General features: G+C 50.9%; 1 protein-coding gene across 3 annotated transcripts in view; it reads right to left on the bottom strand.

Annotated features, from left to right (window-relative positions):
- The window catches only part of ABR (ABR activator of RhoGEF and GTPase), a 177,660-nt gene that overhangs the window by 83,960 nt on the left and 74,712 nt on the right, over nucleotides 1–18,988 (bottom strand). For all 3 annotated transcript variants that reach the window (XM_059148291.1, XM_059148295.1, XM_059148293.1), the window contains exon 2: nucleotides 10,898–11,082. In XM_059148291.1, the coding sequence (XP_059004274.1) occupies nucleotides 10,898–11,082 (185 nt within the window). The remainder of the gene's footprint in view (nucleotides 1–10,897; nucleotides 11,083–18,988) is intronic.

The raw sequence follows: 18,988 nt of genomic DNA, 5'->3' as shown, positions 1-18,988 counted from the left end.
AAGCTGCTGCCTTCGGCTCAGGTCATGATCTCAGGGTCCTGAGATCGAGTCCCGCATCGGGCTCTCTGCTCAGCAGGGAGCCTGCTTCCTCCTCTCTCTCTCTCTGCCTGCCTCTCTGCCTACTTGTGATCTCTCTCTGTCAAATAAATAAATAAAATCTAAAAAAAAAAAAAAAAAAAAAAAAAAAACCAAACAAAATGTCTAAATGAAACACACAGGTGACCTGAATCAGGCCCACAGACAAGGCTGCTGCCTTCTTGTAGCTGGTTGTTTTTTTGAGGGGTGCTGGGAATTGCGTGGGTCTGGCAGACACAGGGTGGTGGTCGTGATCCCTGAATATCCAGCCCCCCCCCCCACTTCCTCACCAGAACTGGCATCCTGGAATCCAGTTCAGCGTCGCACACGACCAACCCACCACTTCCCCATGTAGACCTGAATCATCAGTGCCACCACCCAGGTAGACCAAGTGGAAGTTCAGGGTTCTGGTGGTGAGCCCTTCAGCCCCACTCAAGCCAACCCCTTCAATGTGCGACCAGCCCCTCCACAATGTCTCCAGCCAGGGAGTCCCTGAAATCTTCCTGATGCTTCTAGCTCACAATTCTCTCTCCCAGTCAATATACAGTTGCTGGGACCAGTCAGTGTGGCTCTTAGTGATGCGGTGTCTGAGCTGTCCACTGGTGTATGTATCTATCACCAGCCTCCTTAGGGACAAGTCCTACGCCCTGTCAGGTGGTAATGGCCACAGCGGGGAGGATTCAAACTCTCTGGAAAGGAGTCCCAGAGGAAGGTCAACTGCAAGCTATTCTGCCTCTCCTTCCAATGGGCACCTCAACTGAGAAAGGGCCCCTGGCTGAGCCTCCAAGCTGGGTGGAGGGCTGAGGAGAGAAGAGGGAAATAGAGAAGAATGGAAATGGTCTATCCCAACCCCCCAAAAGGTCTGTGGGAGCTCTGAGCTTGAGATGGGGCTCCCGCCACAGAGAATCTGTCCTCACGGCTGACTGACTCCCTGTCACTAAAGCTGAAAAACAGATGAAGGGATTTGGGGTAGGCTCTTGGGGCCTCAGGGCTGACAGGGTTCCACAGATGCACACCCCACCTTCCACCCTGCCCCCTCCCTCGGTCCCTGGTTTTTCCCTGTCCCTTCCCTGCTCAGGTTATAAATAGCCAGAGCACATCTGAAGGGCCCTTTCAGCCACAATTCCTCATTTGGTTTGGGCGGGTGAGGTTGCTCCTGGGGCTTGGGAACAACTGGGCCTGGCATTCCCCAGGGCACAAGTGTGCCAGCCCCAGGGCTCTCTGCCACAATTTCTGTCTCCTATCCTGCAAGCTTCAAGAGCACGGCAGGACTGCCCCCATGAGTCAGACGAGCAGGTGGAATGGGAGAAGGGCCTGAGAGCCCAAGGGTCCCTCTTGTGTCCCTTCCCCTGCCCAAGGGGGCATGAAATACCCTTGGAAGTCTCTTGGAGTAGCCCGGTCTTCATTCCCCACGCCCCTAACCAGCATAGCCAGATCAACACCCACTTCTTCCCCAAACCCTGGAACCTCTCAGAAGCTGCTCCCTAAACATCCAAGGCGTCTCTGCTCCACCCCACCCCAGCTGGCTGGAAATTCCAGTGAGTAAGGAGAATGCCCTTCCATTGCCATCGGGCACACAGACACCACTCAGAGGCCCTCGGTCCGCTCCCGGGGGGGAAATGACTCACAAGTCCCAGCGACGCTCCCTTTCCTTTCCCCTCCAAGTGCCCTGAGCCAGCCCTGGACATGAGCTTCCTTTCTGCCTCCTCCACACTCCACTGCCTCAGTCTGGTTCCTGCGCCTCTTTCCAGAGTAGCAGCTTGCTCCAAAGGTCTCCAAACTGCCTTATTCTGAAGTGAGAGGCCTCTCTCTCCTACTCCACAGCCTCGGTAGTCTGACCACTCCGGCTAAGGTGGGCCCTTCCTTCTCCTGCCTCCTGGAGTCACCCACTCAGGACCCCGGCCTCAGCCGGCTGCTCTCTCCCCTTGACGAACTCCTCCCTTCTTGCTTCCCGGCCAATGGTGCCCTGTCACCACGTGTAGCTCCAGCAACCTGCTCAGCTCCAAGCCCGACATCTCCACTGTCAGCTGGCTCTTTTCACTTGGAAGTCCTGCCAACAGCCCCTCGACTCCACATCAGAGCAAATGACCCTTCCTCCTCCCTAAGCCAGCTTCCCCTTCTGGCTTCTCCACTTCTGTTGGCAGGGCCGCCATCTTGCGACTCTTCCTTCCCTCCCTCCCCAATCCCTTTTACCGAGTCCCTTTGGTTCTGCCTTCTTTTCCTCTTCTAAAGCCACCACCCCAACCAGAGTTTGCAGCATCTCGGCCCTACACGGTCACAATCATGTTCCATTTTGAGCCCTGGTCTTGCCTATCTATCTACCTGGTCACAGTGTTTGCTCCTTCATACCCAGTGAAGCCTGGCATTACGAACACGAATCTGGGAGACACAGCTGTTAGAGTGCCCTCAACCTATGGGAAGTGAAGGCCACAGGAACAAAAGAGACAGTGTCTTGGTGATCACCACAGTGGGAGCACAGGACAAAGGCAGTATCTCTGCCTTAGAGAAAAAGCTTCTCAGGAGAGCGGCTTCTGAGCAGTAGCTGGAAAAGGGGAAGAGTTTGCAGGCAAAGGGAGGAAGGCCAGAAAGGAGAACTTCTGGTGAGCAAACGCAGAGGGAGGACAGAACAGAAAAGGGGCAGGAGGTGAACTTGGAGAAGTAGGCTGGAACCACACTATGGAGGGTGAGAAGCATGGACTGCCGCATGGGCAAGGGTCACTGACTGAGCTTTTTTCTTTTTTCTTTTCTTTTCCTTTCTTTAAAGAGGGAGGTGGGGAGGAGCAAAGGGAGGAGGAGAGAGATAGAATCTTAAACATGCTCCACACCCAGCGTGGAGTCAGACATGAGGCTCGACCTCACAACTCTGAGATCATGACTTGAGCTGCAATCAAGAGTCAGATGCTTAACCCACTGAGATTTCTGACACTTGCCAAAAGCACACTCTCAAAGCCACTGAGAGTTTCCTCTCTGCAAACCCAACGGCCTTCCCTCACACTCATCCTCATTCCTCTCATTCTCTCCCTCATTCTCTTAGCCACTAAATCAGTAAGTATTTATTAACAGCCTCCTGGGCATTGGGCTTTCACAATGCAGCCATAATGGGACACTATGTCTCCCTCTATGGAGCTGACAGGCTTGGGGACAGACTGACCATCATGAGCCAAGGCAGTACCAGGAGTAGGACACGATCTCAGAACTATGGGGCTGAAGGACAACTCTCCCCGAAAGGATAATGTGGAAATACCTACTGTGATTTTAAAGGTTCACATCCTCTGACCCAGCATCTGCACTTTAAGGGATTTTTCTGCAAACACATTCCTACTAAGGGCACAAAGATCTCTGTACAAAGATATTCACAGCAGTGATGTTTATACCAGTGCAAGACTAGAAACAGCCAAATGTCTAGCAGAAGGGGATGGTTAAGTGACTTAAAGAAAGAAGAGTGAGGTAGATCTTTACTTACTGATAGACAAAATGTCCAAGACTTATTAAATAAAATAAGGAAAGTAAATTACATAACCGTACCAGTATGATTTAAGGGCAGGGGGAAGCATATATCTAATATGTCACATGGAAAAATAAGGAAAAGTATATAACCAACTCTTCACAAAGGTTCTGTCTGTAGGATAGGACTTTAGGAGACTTTCACTTTCTACATTACATATTTCTGTAAAGTTAGAATTTTCAGTGATGTAACCAGGGAAAATAAAGAAGTTAAAAAAAGAAGTGTGGCAAGTGCTACGATTGGGAAAGTAGACTGAGCTCTGGGGGTACAAGACAGGAGCAGCTGCTGCAGCAAAGGGAGAGTCCTAGAAGGTTCTCCGGAGGAGGCAACATTGAAATTCATACCCCAACATGTTCAGGGGTTAGCCCCGCCAGCAGGTGCAGCTGGGGGGAGACAGACAGGACTATGTGAGCAAAGGAAATGAGTTCAGTCTGGGGGAGAGTGTGCGTTCAATCACTCAGCCAACATTGAGCATCTACGAGGTGCCAGGCACAGTTCTAGGTACTAGTTTTTGGATGAACAAACATCTGGTTACAAAATTGACAAAGCTCCATCATGGAGCTCACATTCTAGTTGAGAGATTGGTAATGACCCGCAGAAGTGGGCAGGGGTCAAGTGGTCAGATCCAGCAGAGCCTTAACAGCATTGCTAAGAGTTGGATTTTGCCACTAGGAGAAAAGAAAAGGAACGCACTGGAGGGTTTTAAGCAGGGAACGAGGAGACCATTGTTCAATAGTCATACCCCCCGGTGACATCAGATTATTCTTTCTAAAACACTGCTCCTCTGTGCCCACAGGAAGCCACCAAGTCAGCCCAAACAAGGGCAGTGGGGCCCTTGCTGGCGACTCAGCCAATCCTACTGTTGACAACAGTCTCCTACTCACTCTCCCCTTAATGGGCCGGGCCATTCTCACCTTCAGGCCTCATCCTGGGCTAGAAGCCTCTTCTCCCTCCTCTCTGACAATTCCCAACCCTCCCAACTTTCTGGGCAAAGGCTGAAGCTTCACCTCCAGATTCGCTGGAACTCTAGAGATTCTGCGCCAGTAAGAACTGGCCCCAAGGGGCCAGTGCCAGGAGCAGGCAGAGTCTACTAAGGCCACAGACAGAATCAGATGCATCATCCTCCTGATTACTGTGCTCCTCCCTCTGCCTTTCCTCCTCTGTTGTAAAAGTCATTCCAAAAATCATATATAGAGTCGAATTACATAAAGCAAATGCTGGGTGTCAGTCAGTACGTGACACTATTTATGCAGTAAAACAAGCAAAGAAAAAAGAACTTCCCTAGATTCTGGATTTCAATCCTCACTCTGCCTCTTGCCATTTGTGCAACCTTGGCCAAGTCATTCTAACTTCTAGGGTCCCAGTTTCCTTGTCTGTAAAATGGGATTACAGTACCAACTCCAGGGTTGCAATGAGGACTAGTACATGTAGGGCAGTGCCTGGCAAGTGTCAGCCCTTGTTAAGCACTAGCTAGTCTCCTTTTCTTTGGCAGGGGTGGTAGTGTGTGGAGAGCACAGAAGTGGGGGGCCCTAGCTCACTCCCTGCTTCACCTCCCACCTCTTCTTTTGAACCCAGTACCCAGCAGACCATTATCCTTTTCTCAAACTTCCAGAGGTTTCCCCACATTCCAGAACTTGCATAGCCCTCTTTACCTAGAATGTTCTTCCTGACCAGTGCCCAAGCAGAACACTTCCTGCTCTCTGAGGCTGCCTCCCCCAGACTCCCCTGCCTGGTTCCCCTACCTGAGGTCACATGACCCCTCCCTTGGGATGCTGGACATCTCTCCAGGTTGTTGCATAGATGGCCTTGAAATAGAGTGTATATGGGGGAATCGGGGGGACAGCCCCTGTGCATGCGAATTCCCCATAGCAGTTGGAACAATCTCTTGTAAAAAGTGGGTGCTCTGAAAATAATTAGTGAGTAGACATGAATGCTCACAGGGCAAGGCAAAGGGTCTCCCCAGAAGACAAATCAAGAGGTTTCAATGGGATGGATGGTTCCTCTGGAATGTGGTCGTATGACGTGGGGTGCTAGGGCTGAAAGGAACACAGTCCTACCACAGGAAACCAGGCTGAGGAGGGAGGAAGGGTGAATATCCACCCACCAGTGCCCAGTGCAGCAGGCCAAGCTGTGGCTGTATCTCGATTTCCCAGCACTTCCCTCCCTGCTTGGTTCTCAAGTTCCTGGCAGTGGCTTGGTGTCTAGCAAGGTGGGCTTAAGGGGAACACCTTCGTGGTGGGGGCTGGGGAGAAGGGAAGGCAGATCGTGGCCAAGTGACAAAGAGCCTAAGACCACTCACCTCCTTCCCAGCAGCTGGGCTCTTCACTTTGTGCCCCTCTCCCCCCTTGAATCCTTCACAGAGGTGCCCCCTCTCCCCTCTCCCTTCAGGGGCCTTCATGAGGCAGGAGTACAGCTGGGAACTGAGATGGGGCCTCCTGGAAAATTGGGTTCAGATCCCAGGAGAGATACAGAATCAACTCCCATCTCAGGAACTAGTGCTCTGTGTGGCTGGCATAGGGCATTTTCACAGGTCCTGTGTCACTTGGTCCTGGCAGCAGCCCTTCTGCATGGGAGGCATTTGTCTTCATTTATAGCCGAGGGTACCAAGACCCCACAAGTTGCCCAAAGCCACACAGCCAGAAAGAGGTAGAACAAAGGCAGGCACGAAGGCTCCTGTTCGGGAGAGGTAACAGAGAGCGGCCGAGGTGAGGATCCTACCACTTGCCAGCTGGGGGGCCCTGGGTAGGTGGTGTTACCTCTCTGCACCCCAGTTTCCGTAGCTTAACACAGGGCAATGGTGGTGCCTTCCCCACAGGGTCATGGTGAGGGTGAAGCAAGCAAGTGTTTATAAAGTACTTTAACAGCACCTGCATTTAGTGTTTTTGTGCGTTCTCTTTGCAGGACGGGAGGGGTCTGGAGGCCCTCCTGGCAGAAGCAACCAGCCTACAGCCCTGAGGGTGGAAGGCTGGCCAGCACATCATCTAAGCAAAAGAAAGCCCTAGCAGGCGCTCCTGGAGAAACCAGGCTCAGGGCAAGTCCAAGCGCTGGGAGCGGGGGAGGGGGAGGCAGTGTTGTGGAGGCCAGAAGAAGAAGGGTGATCCCTTCAACACTCTGCCACCCTTACTTTGGATTCTCCTGCTAGATAAAGTCTGAGCCCCTCAATTCAGCCTTTTATTCAAACCGCCTCTGGGTACCCTAGGAACTACAGAATGAGTCTGACACTGAGCAGTCCCAGCCACAAATGTACAGACTTCATGACTGCACAGCACTCTGCCTAACCCCATTGCATGGAAACCTCCCAACAGCTGCGTGAGGTCAGGAAGGAGGAAATTCTCAGTATCTTTCCTTTACAGATCAGTACACTGGAGCCCAGACAGGGAAAGTGACATCCCTTGGGGTGCACAGCTGGTAAGTGCTCTAGCACTGAGACAACACCCAGATCTCTGCCTTGCTTCTGCTTTTTAGGGCGTCTCCCAAGAGGGGTGATGGAGGAGTCTATGGCTTGGGGGGAGCAAGCTTTTCTGTAAGACCCTGGTCCTAGCAGAGGAAAGCGGGCCCCCACTTCTTAGCTGAGATCAAGAGTCCCTGCCCTTCCTTCCCAAGATGGAATCAGGCACAGGACTCTCAGCTGAATAGAGCCAGCACTGGTAGGGGGCCCTGGCCCTACTAAGGAGCTCTGCTCAGCGAGGGCATATCTACTATAGGAGCAGCAGGGCAAGGCTGTAGGGGTATGGCAGGGAGGGAGGAGTATGGGTCTGTCCTGCCAGCACTACAGGGACCTGGCTTCATCTGGGCTCCCACACCTGGCAGGACTGATCCAACCTCAGAAAGGAGGTTGCAAAAGGCAGACTCAGTTGTTGTCTAGCAAATGCCATGAGCCTAGGTCCTTGCAATGGTCTTGGCTCCAAAAGCTGGCGAGAAAAGTCTTATAGGTCCCAGTCACAAAGGACAGAGCATCAGGATGAGTCTGATCCAATGCTGTGGGCTTTACCTGAATCATCCCAGTCCCTCCTCTCACCACCCCTTCGGGGAGTTGGTCCTACTTAAAGAGAGTAGCAAGGAGGCCCCCCGGTGGCTCAGTCAGTTAAGCGTCCAACTTTTGATTTGGGCTCAGGTTATGATCCCAGGCTCATGAGATCGAGCCCCACATCGGGCTCCATGCTTAGCATGGAATCTGCTTGAGATTCTCTCTCCCTCTGCTCCACCCTCTGTTCTCTCTCTCAAATGAATAAAATCTTAAAATAAAATAAAAAGAAATAAAGCTGAGGAAAGTGAGGCTCAGAGGGGTTATGTCACTTTTCCAGATCCTACAGCTAGAGAGTAGCAGGTGTTCATCTAGTCAAAGCTCATGTTCCTTTCATGTGTCAAGCTGCCTGGGCCATGGGTACCCAGACATTTGGTCAAAATTATTCTGCGTGTGTTGGTGAGAGCGTTTCTGAGTGAAATTAACATCTGAATCTGGGTAAAGCAGATTGCTCTCCCTAATGTGGGCGGTGGGCCTCATCTAATCCACTGAAGACCCAAATAGAACAAAAAGGCTGAATAAGAGGGAACTCGTCCTACCAGTTGAGCTGATGAGACATGAGTCTCTTCCAGGCTTCTGACGCAGCCTGAAACACCGGATCTTCTGGGATTTTGAGCCTGCTGGCTTCAGGGTGCAACTCACACCACTGGGCTCTGCTGTTCTCAGGGCTTTAGGCTCAACCTAGAACTAACTATACATCATTCCTGTGTGTCCAGCTTGCTGATGGCAGGTCTTGGGACTTCCCAGCCTCCATAATGACGTGCACCAATTCTTTATGGTAAATCTCTCTACAGATCTAGATCTAGACACAGATCCTATCTGGAGTACCCTGACCAAATACAAAGACCTAACCTTAGGCTTCCCGGAACAAGCTGGCTGCATGTCATGTTTGGGTACGAAATGCCCAGCTGCCAGAGGCCAGACATCTGAATATCTAGAACAATTGTCTGATTTAGTCCAAAAGTCCCCTTGGTTCCTAAGGCCCCAACAGGAAGCCTGGCAGGGAGGGGCCCTGCCTGGCCAAATGAACAGAGCCAAGCAGCAGAAATCTTGGTTTTCTTTTTTTTTTTTTTTTGTTTTTGTTTTTTTCTTTTCAACCAAAACAACCCCCAAGTACTCAGGAAGGGGTGTGTCCACTCTCTCCTGCACCCCAATGTAAACAGCAATAATTGTGGAGTCCACTAGGTGGAGCCAGTGATCCAGCAGAAAGGTTGGGGAATGCAAACTAACTCTAGGAGGGAAGGCCTGCAGGCAGGGGGTGCACCAGGCTGCAATCTTCATCAGGATCCCCAGGTTGGATAAATGCTCCCCACCCTCAGCATGTCTTCTAGCCAATGGTGTAAAAACTCAACTCTGGGGTTCCCAAGCCCCAAGCCCTTTCATCAGCTGTCACTGTAGCATCTCTGGACTTCAAAGTTCTCAAACCATGTTATTCCCTCCTGAGCCACCTAGCAAAATGAGCAGCCACAAAGTGGAAAAAAGGCACTGCCCCAAAGCTTCGGAGCTCCAGGCAGGGAGGTGGGATGGGGTGGGTCCCCCGCTGTACCTGTTTCACTGGAGAAAGCACCCAACAGTACCTTTGACCAAGGAATCTAAAAATGGACAGGCGAGCGCACAAGCAAGGCGGTCATGTGGTGAGGGAAGGAGCCGGGACAGGGAGCAAGGAGGAAGGCAGAGAGGGGAGAAGAAGACGGCAAAGGCACTTTTCTTGCCAGCGAGCAGCTCTACTTAGCTACACGTTCTCAGCTCTCAGCCCTCAGCCAGCATTCCTGGCCCTGGGTTGGGTCCTCCCATGAATCTTCCTGCACCTGCTCCTTGTGCGGATAACAGCTGAGTCCTCCAGGGGTCCTCTAAGCTCTATTAGGTCAGAGACCAGAAGGCAGAGATGGGAAGCAAGGGTTTTCTCCTTGTTTCCCCTGGCTGGCCTGAATTCAGGTCCCAGAATACTCCTTCCTTTATCAGTAGAAAAACCCTCCCCTGCCTGTTCAAGATGGTGGTCTCTCACCTTCCTTAGGGATGACAGGACAACAGCCCAGAATGCCGGCTGTGAGGGTCCTGAACCTCACCCAGCCCCTCCACCTCCCACCTGCCCCCACCATCTTTCCAAACTTGCACTGCCTGGCAGCCACTAAGCTCAGCCTCGGCCTCTGTTGCCATGGCAACAATGTGGCTTCCCCTAAGTGGGAAGCTGGTTGCCAAGGCCCTTGTTGCCAAAGGCTATAACAGCCACCCCGGTGTGCGAAGAGGGGGTGAGAGCTCTGTGGAGGGGCGGAGGGTGGCCAAGGAGGCTGGGAGGGAAAGAAGCAGGGGGCTCTCCAGAAATGGTAGAGTCCCAGCAGGTCCCCTGCTGGAGTGGGGCTTGTTGGGCCCTTTAGGATGGGAACAAGTACTCCCTGATACCTCAGTGACTGCTCCTCAGGAAGGATGGAAGAAAGGGCCCCCTTCCCAAAACATACCTGGATAAGCCCTCTACTGAGCAGGACGGGGCCCTCCAAGCCCCACCCCCACCCCCACATGGAGGAATGGCTTTGATGCTCCCCAACTCCAGAAAAACAGTCCCCAGGAACCCCTCTGTCTCGCTCGCTTAGATGACCCTGTACAAGCTGGGTGCAGACAGAGCCGGGCCCTGCAGCCAGAAGCAGCATTAATTACAAGGATTGCAAACCTCTTAGCCTGTCTCAAAGCACGTACTTAATATTCCTTATAAAATGCTTCTCTTTGGAGCAGAGCTCCCGTCAGTCGACAAGAGGAGAGGGGGACACCATTAGGGCTCATTCCCTTCCAGAGGTGGGCAGAATAGGGCCCTTGATCTTCGGGGAACGCTGCCTGAGCAGCTCACTCCACCCTGCAGAGAGCACAGAGACCAGCCTTGCTTTGCTGAGCCGGCATCTGGACGTCTACAGCCCACGGGTCACGTGTGCAGCCCCTGCCAGGCTCCGGGCCGGAGAGAAGAGCTGGTTCCCTCCCCCAGACCCCATCCTGCTCGAGAGGGGCTGGAAAAGAAAGCTGAGAGAGGAAGTGAGGGTATCCAGGGAAGCAGATGGCTGGTAGAAGAGGCAGGGGTGGCAGAGAGAGCAGCAGGTGGGGGTGGGGGCGGGGAGCCTACTCTGCAAGGGGCCCAGGACCGAAATGAGAAGACGAGGGCACCAAGAACATCCAGGTCCACGTTTCCCCAGCCCTGCTCCCCACCAGTGGCATCCCAAGCAGACCCTGGCCCGTGACCCCCAGGCAGGCCCCCTCCCCTAGAACTCCCCCATCTTCTCCAACCCCAAAGGAAAAGCAGGTGTACCTACCCCAGGTGCCAGCCCCTCAGGTGGGGTGGGGGAGATGCCATCCCCGCCGCCCTGGCCACGGGCACTGAGCTGGGGTGACATGGTGGGCGACTCGTCGATGTACGGCATGGTCTCCGAGCCCTCCGGGGGCCCCTTCTGCTCCTCATTCCCCTCTCCGTCGTAGTCGTCGGCCCCGTAGCTGAAGTCTGAGACAAGGAACAAGAAAGGCCACTGAGAGTCCTCCACGAGGGCCGCCAGGGACTGGTAGCGCAGTGGGCGCCGACGGCGACCCCCAGCTGCCATGCCCCCCGCCGCAGCATGCACAGCCTGACCCAGGCGGGGGCTGCGCGGGGGGCCCGGGCCTCGTGAGGGGCTGGGGAGCGCCAGCAGGCCCCTCGGCTGCAGCTCCAGGGCTGTTGGGAGTCGGGGAGGAGCGGCTCTACTGTTGCCACCTGCTTAATAGCATGTCAGCCGCGGATTTCGAGCCGCTGTTTCCTTTGCCTCCTGCCTCGTTCCAAGTCTAAAAATTCACAGTGGGAGCAGGAGGCAGGATGCTTCCAACTCTCCTCTCTGAGTCACCATTTTGCTTTTTATAGGGACTAAGGAGGTTGGGCGGGCCGAACGATGTCACTTCCTGAGCCCCTCCTCCTTGGGTACCATTCGTACACCGAGCCGATCCCTGGCATGGGGCGCAGAGCAGCTTTCGGGGTGGAGGGCTGAGGCACTGCCCCCAGGGAGCCTTCCCTCCTCCGAACAAGGCCCTGGCACGAGACGGAGCCCAGGGCTGGCCGAGTGTGGGCGAGAAGGTGGCTCTGAGGCCTGGCAGGGATGTGGTTTAATGGCAGACTCAAAAGCTGGCACTTATTTCTATAATTTCAATGGAGGCTCCCTTTGGAGAAGAGGGAAGAAAAGGCTGCAGGGAAGTCGAGCTGCCGTTTACCCGACCAGGCTGCGGAGCCCACGCACGAATGCCCCTCCCGGGGACGGCAGGCCGGGCCCACGGGGGCACAGCCCCGCAGAAAGGCCCCCCAAGCTCCACCATAGGGGTCTCTCCTGCAGCGGCATGAGTGACCCTCTCGCCGCCCCTCACCCTGTCTGGGCCTCGTCCCATCATCTGCTCAGACGGTGCTTCTTCCTGGATGTCTTCCCTGGCATCTCTGCTCAAAATGACAGCAACATGGACTTCTAGCGGCTCGGTTGCTCTTGCCCAGTCGTCTCTGTGCCCCTGGGGCAGGATCTGGCTGCCTCGGTCATCACTGTGTGTGCCCAGAACCCACAGGACCGCGTGCGGCAGGATCTTGGGAAACGTGTGTGGAGGGAATGAGTGAGCGGAGGAATGCACTGTCCCGCTCAGGTCTCAGGTTTGAGCCAAATTCTCCACGGGGCCCTGGCTCTTCCCCTTCTGTCACAACATACCAGCCCCTGGGCAGCGAGCAGCCCGAGAATGGTGTCAACAGGTCACCAGGGCATCTGGCCATGGCTGTACTCAGTCCAATCTGGCCCTTTGGCAGCCAATAGCTTCCCCCAGGCTTGCTGCACCTGCTCCCTCTGACTTTCTCTCCAGTCCCCGTGCTGACGGCCCATTAAGCTGTCAGAGGATGTAAGCTATTATTTTTTTCCCCCAGAACAGGCATGCATGTGAAGAACCACAGGATCCAGCCACGGAAGTGTGTGTAAGCCACGTACATGGAGATAGGGCCCGCTGGCTGGAGAACGCAGGGACTATGCATGAGGCTGGTAGGGGGTGAGTCAACTCTGCTATTTCTGAGGGGGGCAGAGCAAAGGCGAAGAAGCCACAGCATCCAGTCGGCCCAAGTCTGGCATTGTCAGAGAAGGGAGGGCACTGTCTGGTGAGATCTCCTCACTTCGAGAAACACAAGGAGGGAATGAGACATCCTGTTAACCTCCATCTCTCCTCCAGGGGGCTCCAGGCTGCCCTGTGAGTGCCTGGAGTCAAGGCCAGGGGTGTGCGGTACAGTGAACCCTGAGCTGGCCAAAAGCTCAGATTCCAGCGGGCCATGCTGACTCTCCTGTACACTGACCTATATTCCCAGAGGTCATTGGCCCAGATCTGGGTAAGCTCCAATTCCTCCTCATCAGAGGGCCAGCCATGGGCCTGCACCTCCCACAGCTACATCTGGAAGGCTGTTGCTACTATCCCCAGTTTATCAGTGAGTCTCAGGAAGATCTGCCCAGAAAGGTTCTGAACCCAGGTTATGTCTCCAAATGCCACCCTTTTCCCTTTGAGTTTCTAACTTCCAGAGAAGTCAACTTCCACAGCTCTCCTGATCTGGAGAGGCGGACCAAAGACCAGGAGGTAGGGGTGCCGGCCACATCCATGGGGGAGTCCCAGGAGCGGAGGAAAGTGCACATATAGAGCTCTTTGCAAATGTTCTCAAACACTTTCTCTTTTGTTCCACCACCTGTCAAACGCTGACAGCCCAGGAAGTCCGTCAGAGACCCAGGAGGGCGCTCACCAGGAAAAGGTACAGAAAAGACAGAGAAACCAACCCTCAGAGAAAGAAGGTGTCCTGGGGACTCAGGAGGATGGAAATCTACTGAACACAGGCTTCAGTTTATGAGAAGCTGCGGATACAAAGGCTTGGCCACCAAGTCTCAGAGAGGGCAGGGGAGGCTGCTAACAGCCAATATCCGTTTCCCCTTCTAGTAACAGAAATATCATTATATTTGAGTGGCACTGTGCCCAGTGGCTAACTAAAAGACCACTTTCCCTAGTGGTGTGGGCCACATGATTAAGTTCCAGCCAATGAGATGTTAAGTGGATATGTATGAAACTTGAAGGAAGGCTGCTAAAAATGATTGGTTTAGCTGGAAAGCATGCCACTCCTCGCCCTGCCCCCCCATGGTTCCTCCTTCTGTTGCCAAGGTTTGGAAAACAGATGGGATGGCTGGAGCTCCAGCAGCCATGTTAAACCATGAGGTGACATTGAGGATAGACGCCTTCACTGAAGCTAGCCGAGCAGAAAGCTAGGAACCCAGGCTGGTGATGGCACAATGAAATGCCATACCACTCCAGGCCTGTCTACCACCAGACTTCTTCTTCTTCTTTTTTATTAGATTTTATTTATTTCACAGAGAGAGCACGCACACACTCTTGTGTATGAGTGGGGGAGGGGTGGAAGAGCAGAGGGAGAGGGAGAAGCAGACTCTCCACTAAGCAGGGAGCCTGCCACAGGACTCCATCTCAGGACCCCAGGATCATGACCTGAGCCAAAGGCAGATGTTTAACAAACTGAGCCACCCAGGCGCCCTCAGACTTCTTTTACATGAGAGAGAAAAATGCTCAGATGATTTAAGCTTCTGTTATTTAGCTTTTATGTTATAGGTACTCAAACTTAATTGTAACTGATTCAGATGATTTTCCTTGACATTCTTCCTAGGTGCTTTTCCCACTGCCTTCCCTGTTCCTTCTAAGTCTCCTTGGTCTCTAAGTCTATCCCCACCCCTTAAAAATAGGTATTCTTTAAGCATCCTTACAACAGAATACTGCTCACCAATAAAAAGGGATAAACAACGGATACACGCAACAACAGAAATAACTCTTACAGGCATTGTGCCAAGTCAAAGAAGTCAGACACCAAGGAGCATATCCTGTATGGCTCCATTTACGTTAAGTTCTAGAACAGACCAAACTACCCTATGGTCGACAATAAAAAAAAGGGGGACACCTGGGTGGCTCAGTCATTAAGCTTCTGCCTTCAGCCCAGGTCATGATCCCAGGGTTCTAGGATGGAGCCCTGCATTGGGCTCCCTGCATGGCGGCAAGCCTGCTTCTCCCTCTCCCTCAGCCTGCTGCTCCTGCTCTCCCTGCTTGTGTTCACTCTCTGTCAAATAAATATATAAAATCTTAAAAAAAAAAAAAAAAAAGAAAGGAAAACAATGGTTACCTCTGGGGTTGGGATAGAGACAGCAGTTGACTGTAAGGGGCACAGGGAACTTTCTGAGTGATAGAAATGTTCTATATCCTGGGATGCCTGGGTGGCTCAGTTGGTTAAACATCTGACTCTTGATTTCAGCTCAGGCCATGATCTCAGAGTCATGGGATCGAGCCCTGTGTCGGGCTCTGTGCTCACCAGGGAGCCTGCTCCGGGACCCTCTCCCTCTCCGTCTCTCCCCCTCTTGCGTGTGCACTCTCTCTCTCTAATAAATAAATAAATCTTAAAAAAAAAAAAAAGAAAAAGAAAAAGAAAGAAATGTTCTGTACCTTGAAGAGAGATTTGGGGTACATAGGTGGATGCATTCATCACCTTTGTGAAATATACTTAGGATTTGTGCATTTTACTAAACACTGAATTCTGGTTAATGATATTCATGCTTAAGTGTTGAAGTCAAGTGTGCTACTATCTGAAACACCTAAAAAACAAGATGGGTTGATGATGCTCAAAGAAACGGAGAGATGTACAATAAAGCAAGTGTAGAAAACAGAAAACATCCAAAAAATACAGATAATTATAGACTCTAGATGGTGGGTACATGGGTATCCACTGTAAAATTCTTTTTTCTTTTTTTTTTAATTTAAAGTAGGCTCCACACCCAACTCCATGTCATGAACTCAGGAACTCACAACCCTGAGATTAAGAGTCACATGCTCTACTGACTGAGCCAGTCGGGTACCCCTCGCTGTACAATTCTTTACGCATTTATATATGTTTGAAAATTTTTGTAATAAAATGATGGGGAAAAAATTGGTGCTCTCCAAGCTTCTGTCACCCCTGCTTTGCTCCCTCTCCCAAATTTTATTTACGTGCCAGGGAGAGGTCTAAGCCGTAGACCCATCTCTCTGATTGGTTCCTGGACACCTGCAGGAACTGAAGTTAATATGCTAGATTGAAGTTAATATGCTAATCTGAAGTTAATATGCTAGATTGCTCAAGTAGGAAACCCAGGAGTCATTTTGGATCCCGTCTTCTTCCTGGTCTTCATCTTCTACATCATGAGCTATTCTCCACTCCCAACTTCTCCCCCATTTTCACCAGCTCTTACAAGGACGAATCCAACACTAACTCCCCATGAGCCAGACTGAAAATCTGACTGCGTTTCTCCCCTGTTAGAAATTCAACAGTTCCCCATTCACTTCAAGGGTAAATTCCAAACACGCCAACTCAAGTCCCTTTATGGTCAACAGCTGAATCTACCTTTACAGGGTCATCCTCTGCTGCTGAGTAATATCAGACATCTTCCAGGTCCCTGCAGTGGGTTCTATAGTAGCCCCCAAATATAGATACAAACATTCAGGTCTTAACCTCAGTCCCTTATGTGACCTTATTTGGAAAGAGGGTATTTGCAGATGTCATTAACTTTAAGATAACTGACTGCATCCTAAGTCTGACGATGTATCCTTATGGGAGACAGAAGGAGAGATGACACAGATGCACAGAAGGCCCTATGAAAAGAGATTGGAAGAGACTGGAAGAAGCAAGCAAGAATTCTCTCCCTATAATCTCAGTAAGGAACACTGCCTTGCCAACACCTTGATTTGGAATTCTGGTCTCCAGACTGGAAGAAAATAAATTTCTGTTGTTTTAAGCCACTAAATTTGTGGTAACTTTTTTTTTTTGGCATCCCTGTGAAATTAATACAGTCCCCAGACACGTGACACTGTTTTCCCCCTCTGAACCTTTGCACATGCTGTTCCTAGATCTAGAACACCCTCCTCACCCCTTGTCCACCCTATGAAATCCTATTTAGCCTTTGAATCCATCTCTGCTGCCCCCTTCTCCCAGGAAATTCCTCATCTCCTGAATACATAAAACTTTTGCAAACGTCTGCAAAATGAGAAAAAGATGAATACTTTAACTTTCTAAATGTCAGAAAAGTGAAGAGAAAATTAAATGGGGAACTACAAATGCTCAATGTATATATCCATTTAAAATGTAATCAAAGAGAATATATATATATATATATATATATACACACATATATATGTATATATTGTAGATTTGGTAGAAGGAATTCCATATATATATATGGAATATATATATATATATATATATATATATATATATATATATAATTTCTTCTACCAAATCTGCAAGGTTTAAAAAAAAAATACTCAAAGTTGTCAGGGAACAGGCAACCTCAGAAACTCTTGGAGGCTATGGGGAGACCCAGCTGGCTCAGTCAGTAGAACATGCAATTCTTGAACTCAGGATTGTGAGTTTGAGCCCCATGTTGGGTGTAGAGATTACTTAAACTAAAACCTTAAAAAAAAACAAAACCCGGGACGCCTGGGTGGCTCAGTTGGTTAAACAGCTGCCTTCGGCTCAGGTCATGATCCCAGCGTCCTGGGATCGAGTCCCACATCGCGCTCCTTGCTCTGCAGGGAGCCTGCTTCTCCCTCTGACTCTGCCTGCCTCTCTGTCTGCCTGTGCTCGCTCTCGCTCGCTGTCTCTCTGACAAATTAAAAAAAAAAAAAAAAAAAAAAAACCACTTCTTGGAGGGTATGACACAACTTGTCTGAAGTCAGTTTGGTAACTGGTTTTGAAAGCTTTAATAGTTTGCACAGCTTTTAACCCAGCATAAGACAAGACTATGTCCTAAGAAATAATTAGAAATGTACCTAGGGGTACCTGGGTGGCTCAGTCGGTTAAGCATCTGCCTTCAGCTCAGGTCATGATCTCAGGGTTCTGGGATCAAGCCGTGTGTTGGGGTCCCTGCTCAGCAGGGAGTCTGCTTCTCCCTCTTACTCTCCCTCTGTGCTGTCTCTCCCTCAAATAAATAAATTGAATCTTAACAGAAAAGAAGTGCATCTAAAAAATAAGGCTACAAGGTTATTAATCACAGGGCTATCTATGATTATGAAATATTAAAAGCAAACTGATTATACAGAATTCATTGAGTAAAGTATAGTATTTCTCCAAGATGGACTACTATGTAGCCATTAAAACTATATGGATGGTCAGGGCGCCTGGGTGGCTCAGTGGGTTACAGCCTCTGCCTTCAGCTCAGGTCATGATCTCATGGTCCTGGGATCAAGCCCCACATGGGGCTCTTTGCCCAGCGGGAAGCCTGCTTCCCCTCCCCCTCTCCTGCCTGCCTTTCTGCCTACTTGTGATCTCTGTCAAATAAATAAAATCTTTAAAAAAAAACCCAAATTATATGGATGGTGTATATCATGAACTGAAAAAGGAAGTAATAGTGTGTACAGTATGATACTATGTTTGAAAAAATAAAAGTGTATGTGCACAGAATAAATGCAAGGCGGCAGCACAAAAATAATCATAAAGCAATCAGGTTCTAAGATTTTGGGAGAAATTAATACATGATCGCTGCTCTCTAGGACGCTGGCACATACTGCTTGTCTCCTACCCAACATTGATCTTTCCTTCATCCCTCCCTACCTACCCTGGTTTTATTTGAGGGGACAAAGGACCCAGTCCCAGGCAAGATGCTCACTTTTTTTGACTCTCACAAATAGGAGTAGCCACTGGCCTATGAGACCCAAGAACAGCATGATGGAGCCTCTGGCAAGGCCCCTGCTCTGATGATTAAAAAGGGACTTCTTGGGGCGCCTGGGTGGCTCAGTGGGTTAAGCCGCTGCCTTCGGCTCAGGTCATGATCTCAGAGTCCTGGGATCGAGTCCCTCATCGGGCTCTCTGCTCAGCAGGGAGCCTGCTTCCTCCTCTCTCTCTCTGCCTGCCTCTCTGCCTACTTGTGATCTCTCTCTGTCAAATAAATAAATAAAATCTTTAAAAAAAAAAAAAAAAGGGACTTCTTGCCCTGAACTCAAGTGTGATGACTGGAGCTATAGCAGCCGTACTGCTGCCTGAGGAAACGACCAAGAAAGAACACGAACGTTCCCTTGATGCTGAAAAGCGACTGACCTGCAACAGGAAGAGCCCATCTCATTTTTTATTGAAGGGAAAAATATAAGCCCTTAAATGTTGGGTTTTCTGCTGCTTAAAATAAACACATTCCTGAGTGACACCCTCACAGCCCAGCAGAGGAAGGTTGTCTGGTGGGCAAGAGGATATCCTCGGTGCCATGACAGAAGGACCTCACAAGTGAAGCAGAAAGGAGGGAGGAGGCAACAGTGTCGGAGAGGGACGGGCTGGAAGGGTTGGATGGTACTCACAGGGAGATGGTTTATTA

The sequence above is a fragment of the Mustela lutreola genome, chromosome 15 (assembly GCF_030435805.1).
Source record: "Mustela lutreola isolate mMusLut2 chromosome 15, mMusLut2.pri, whole genome shotgun sequence".
Classification (NCBI taxonomy): domain Eukaryota; kingdom Metazoa; phylum Chordata; class Mammalia; order Carnivora; family Mustelidae; genus Mustela; species Mustela lutreola.
This window is presented reverse-complemented; position numbering and strand designations above follow the sequence as displayed.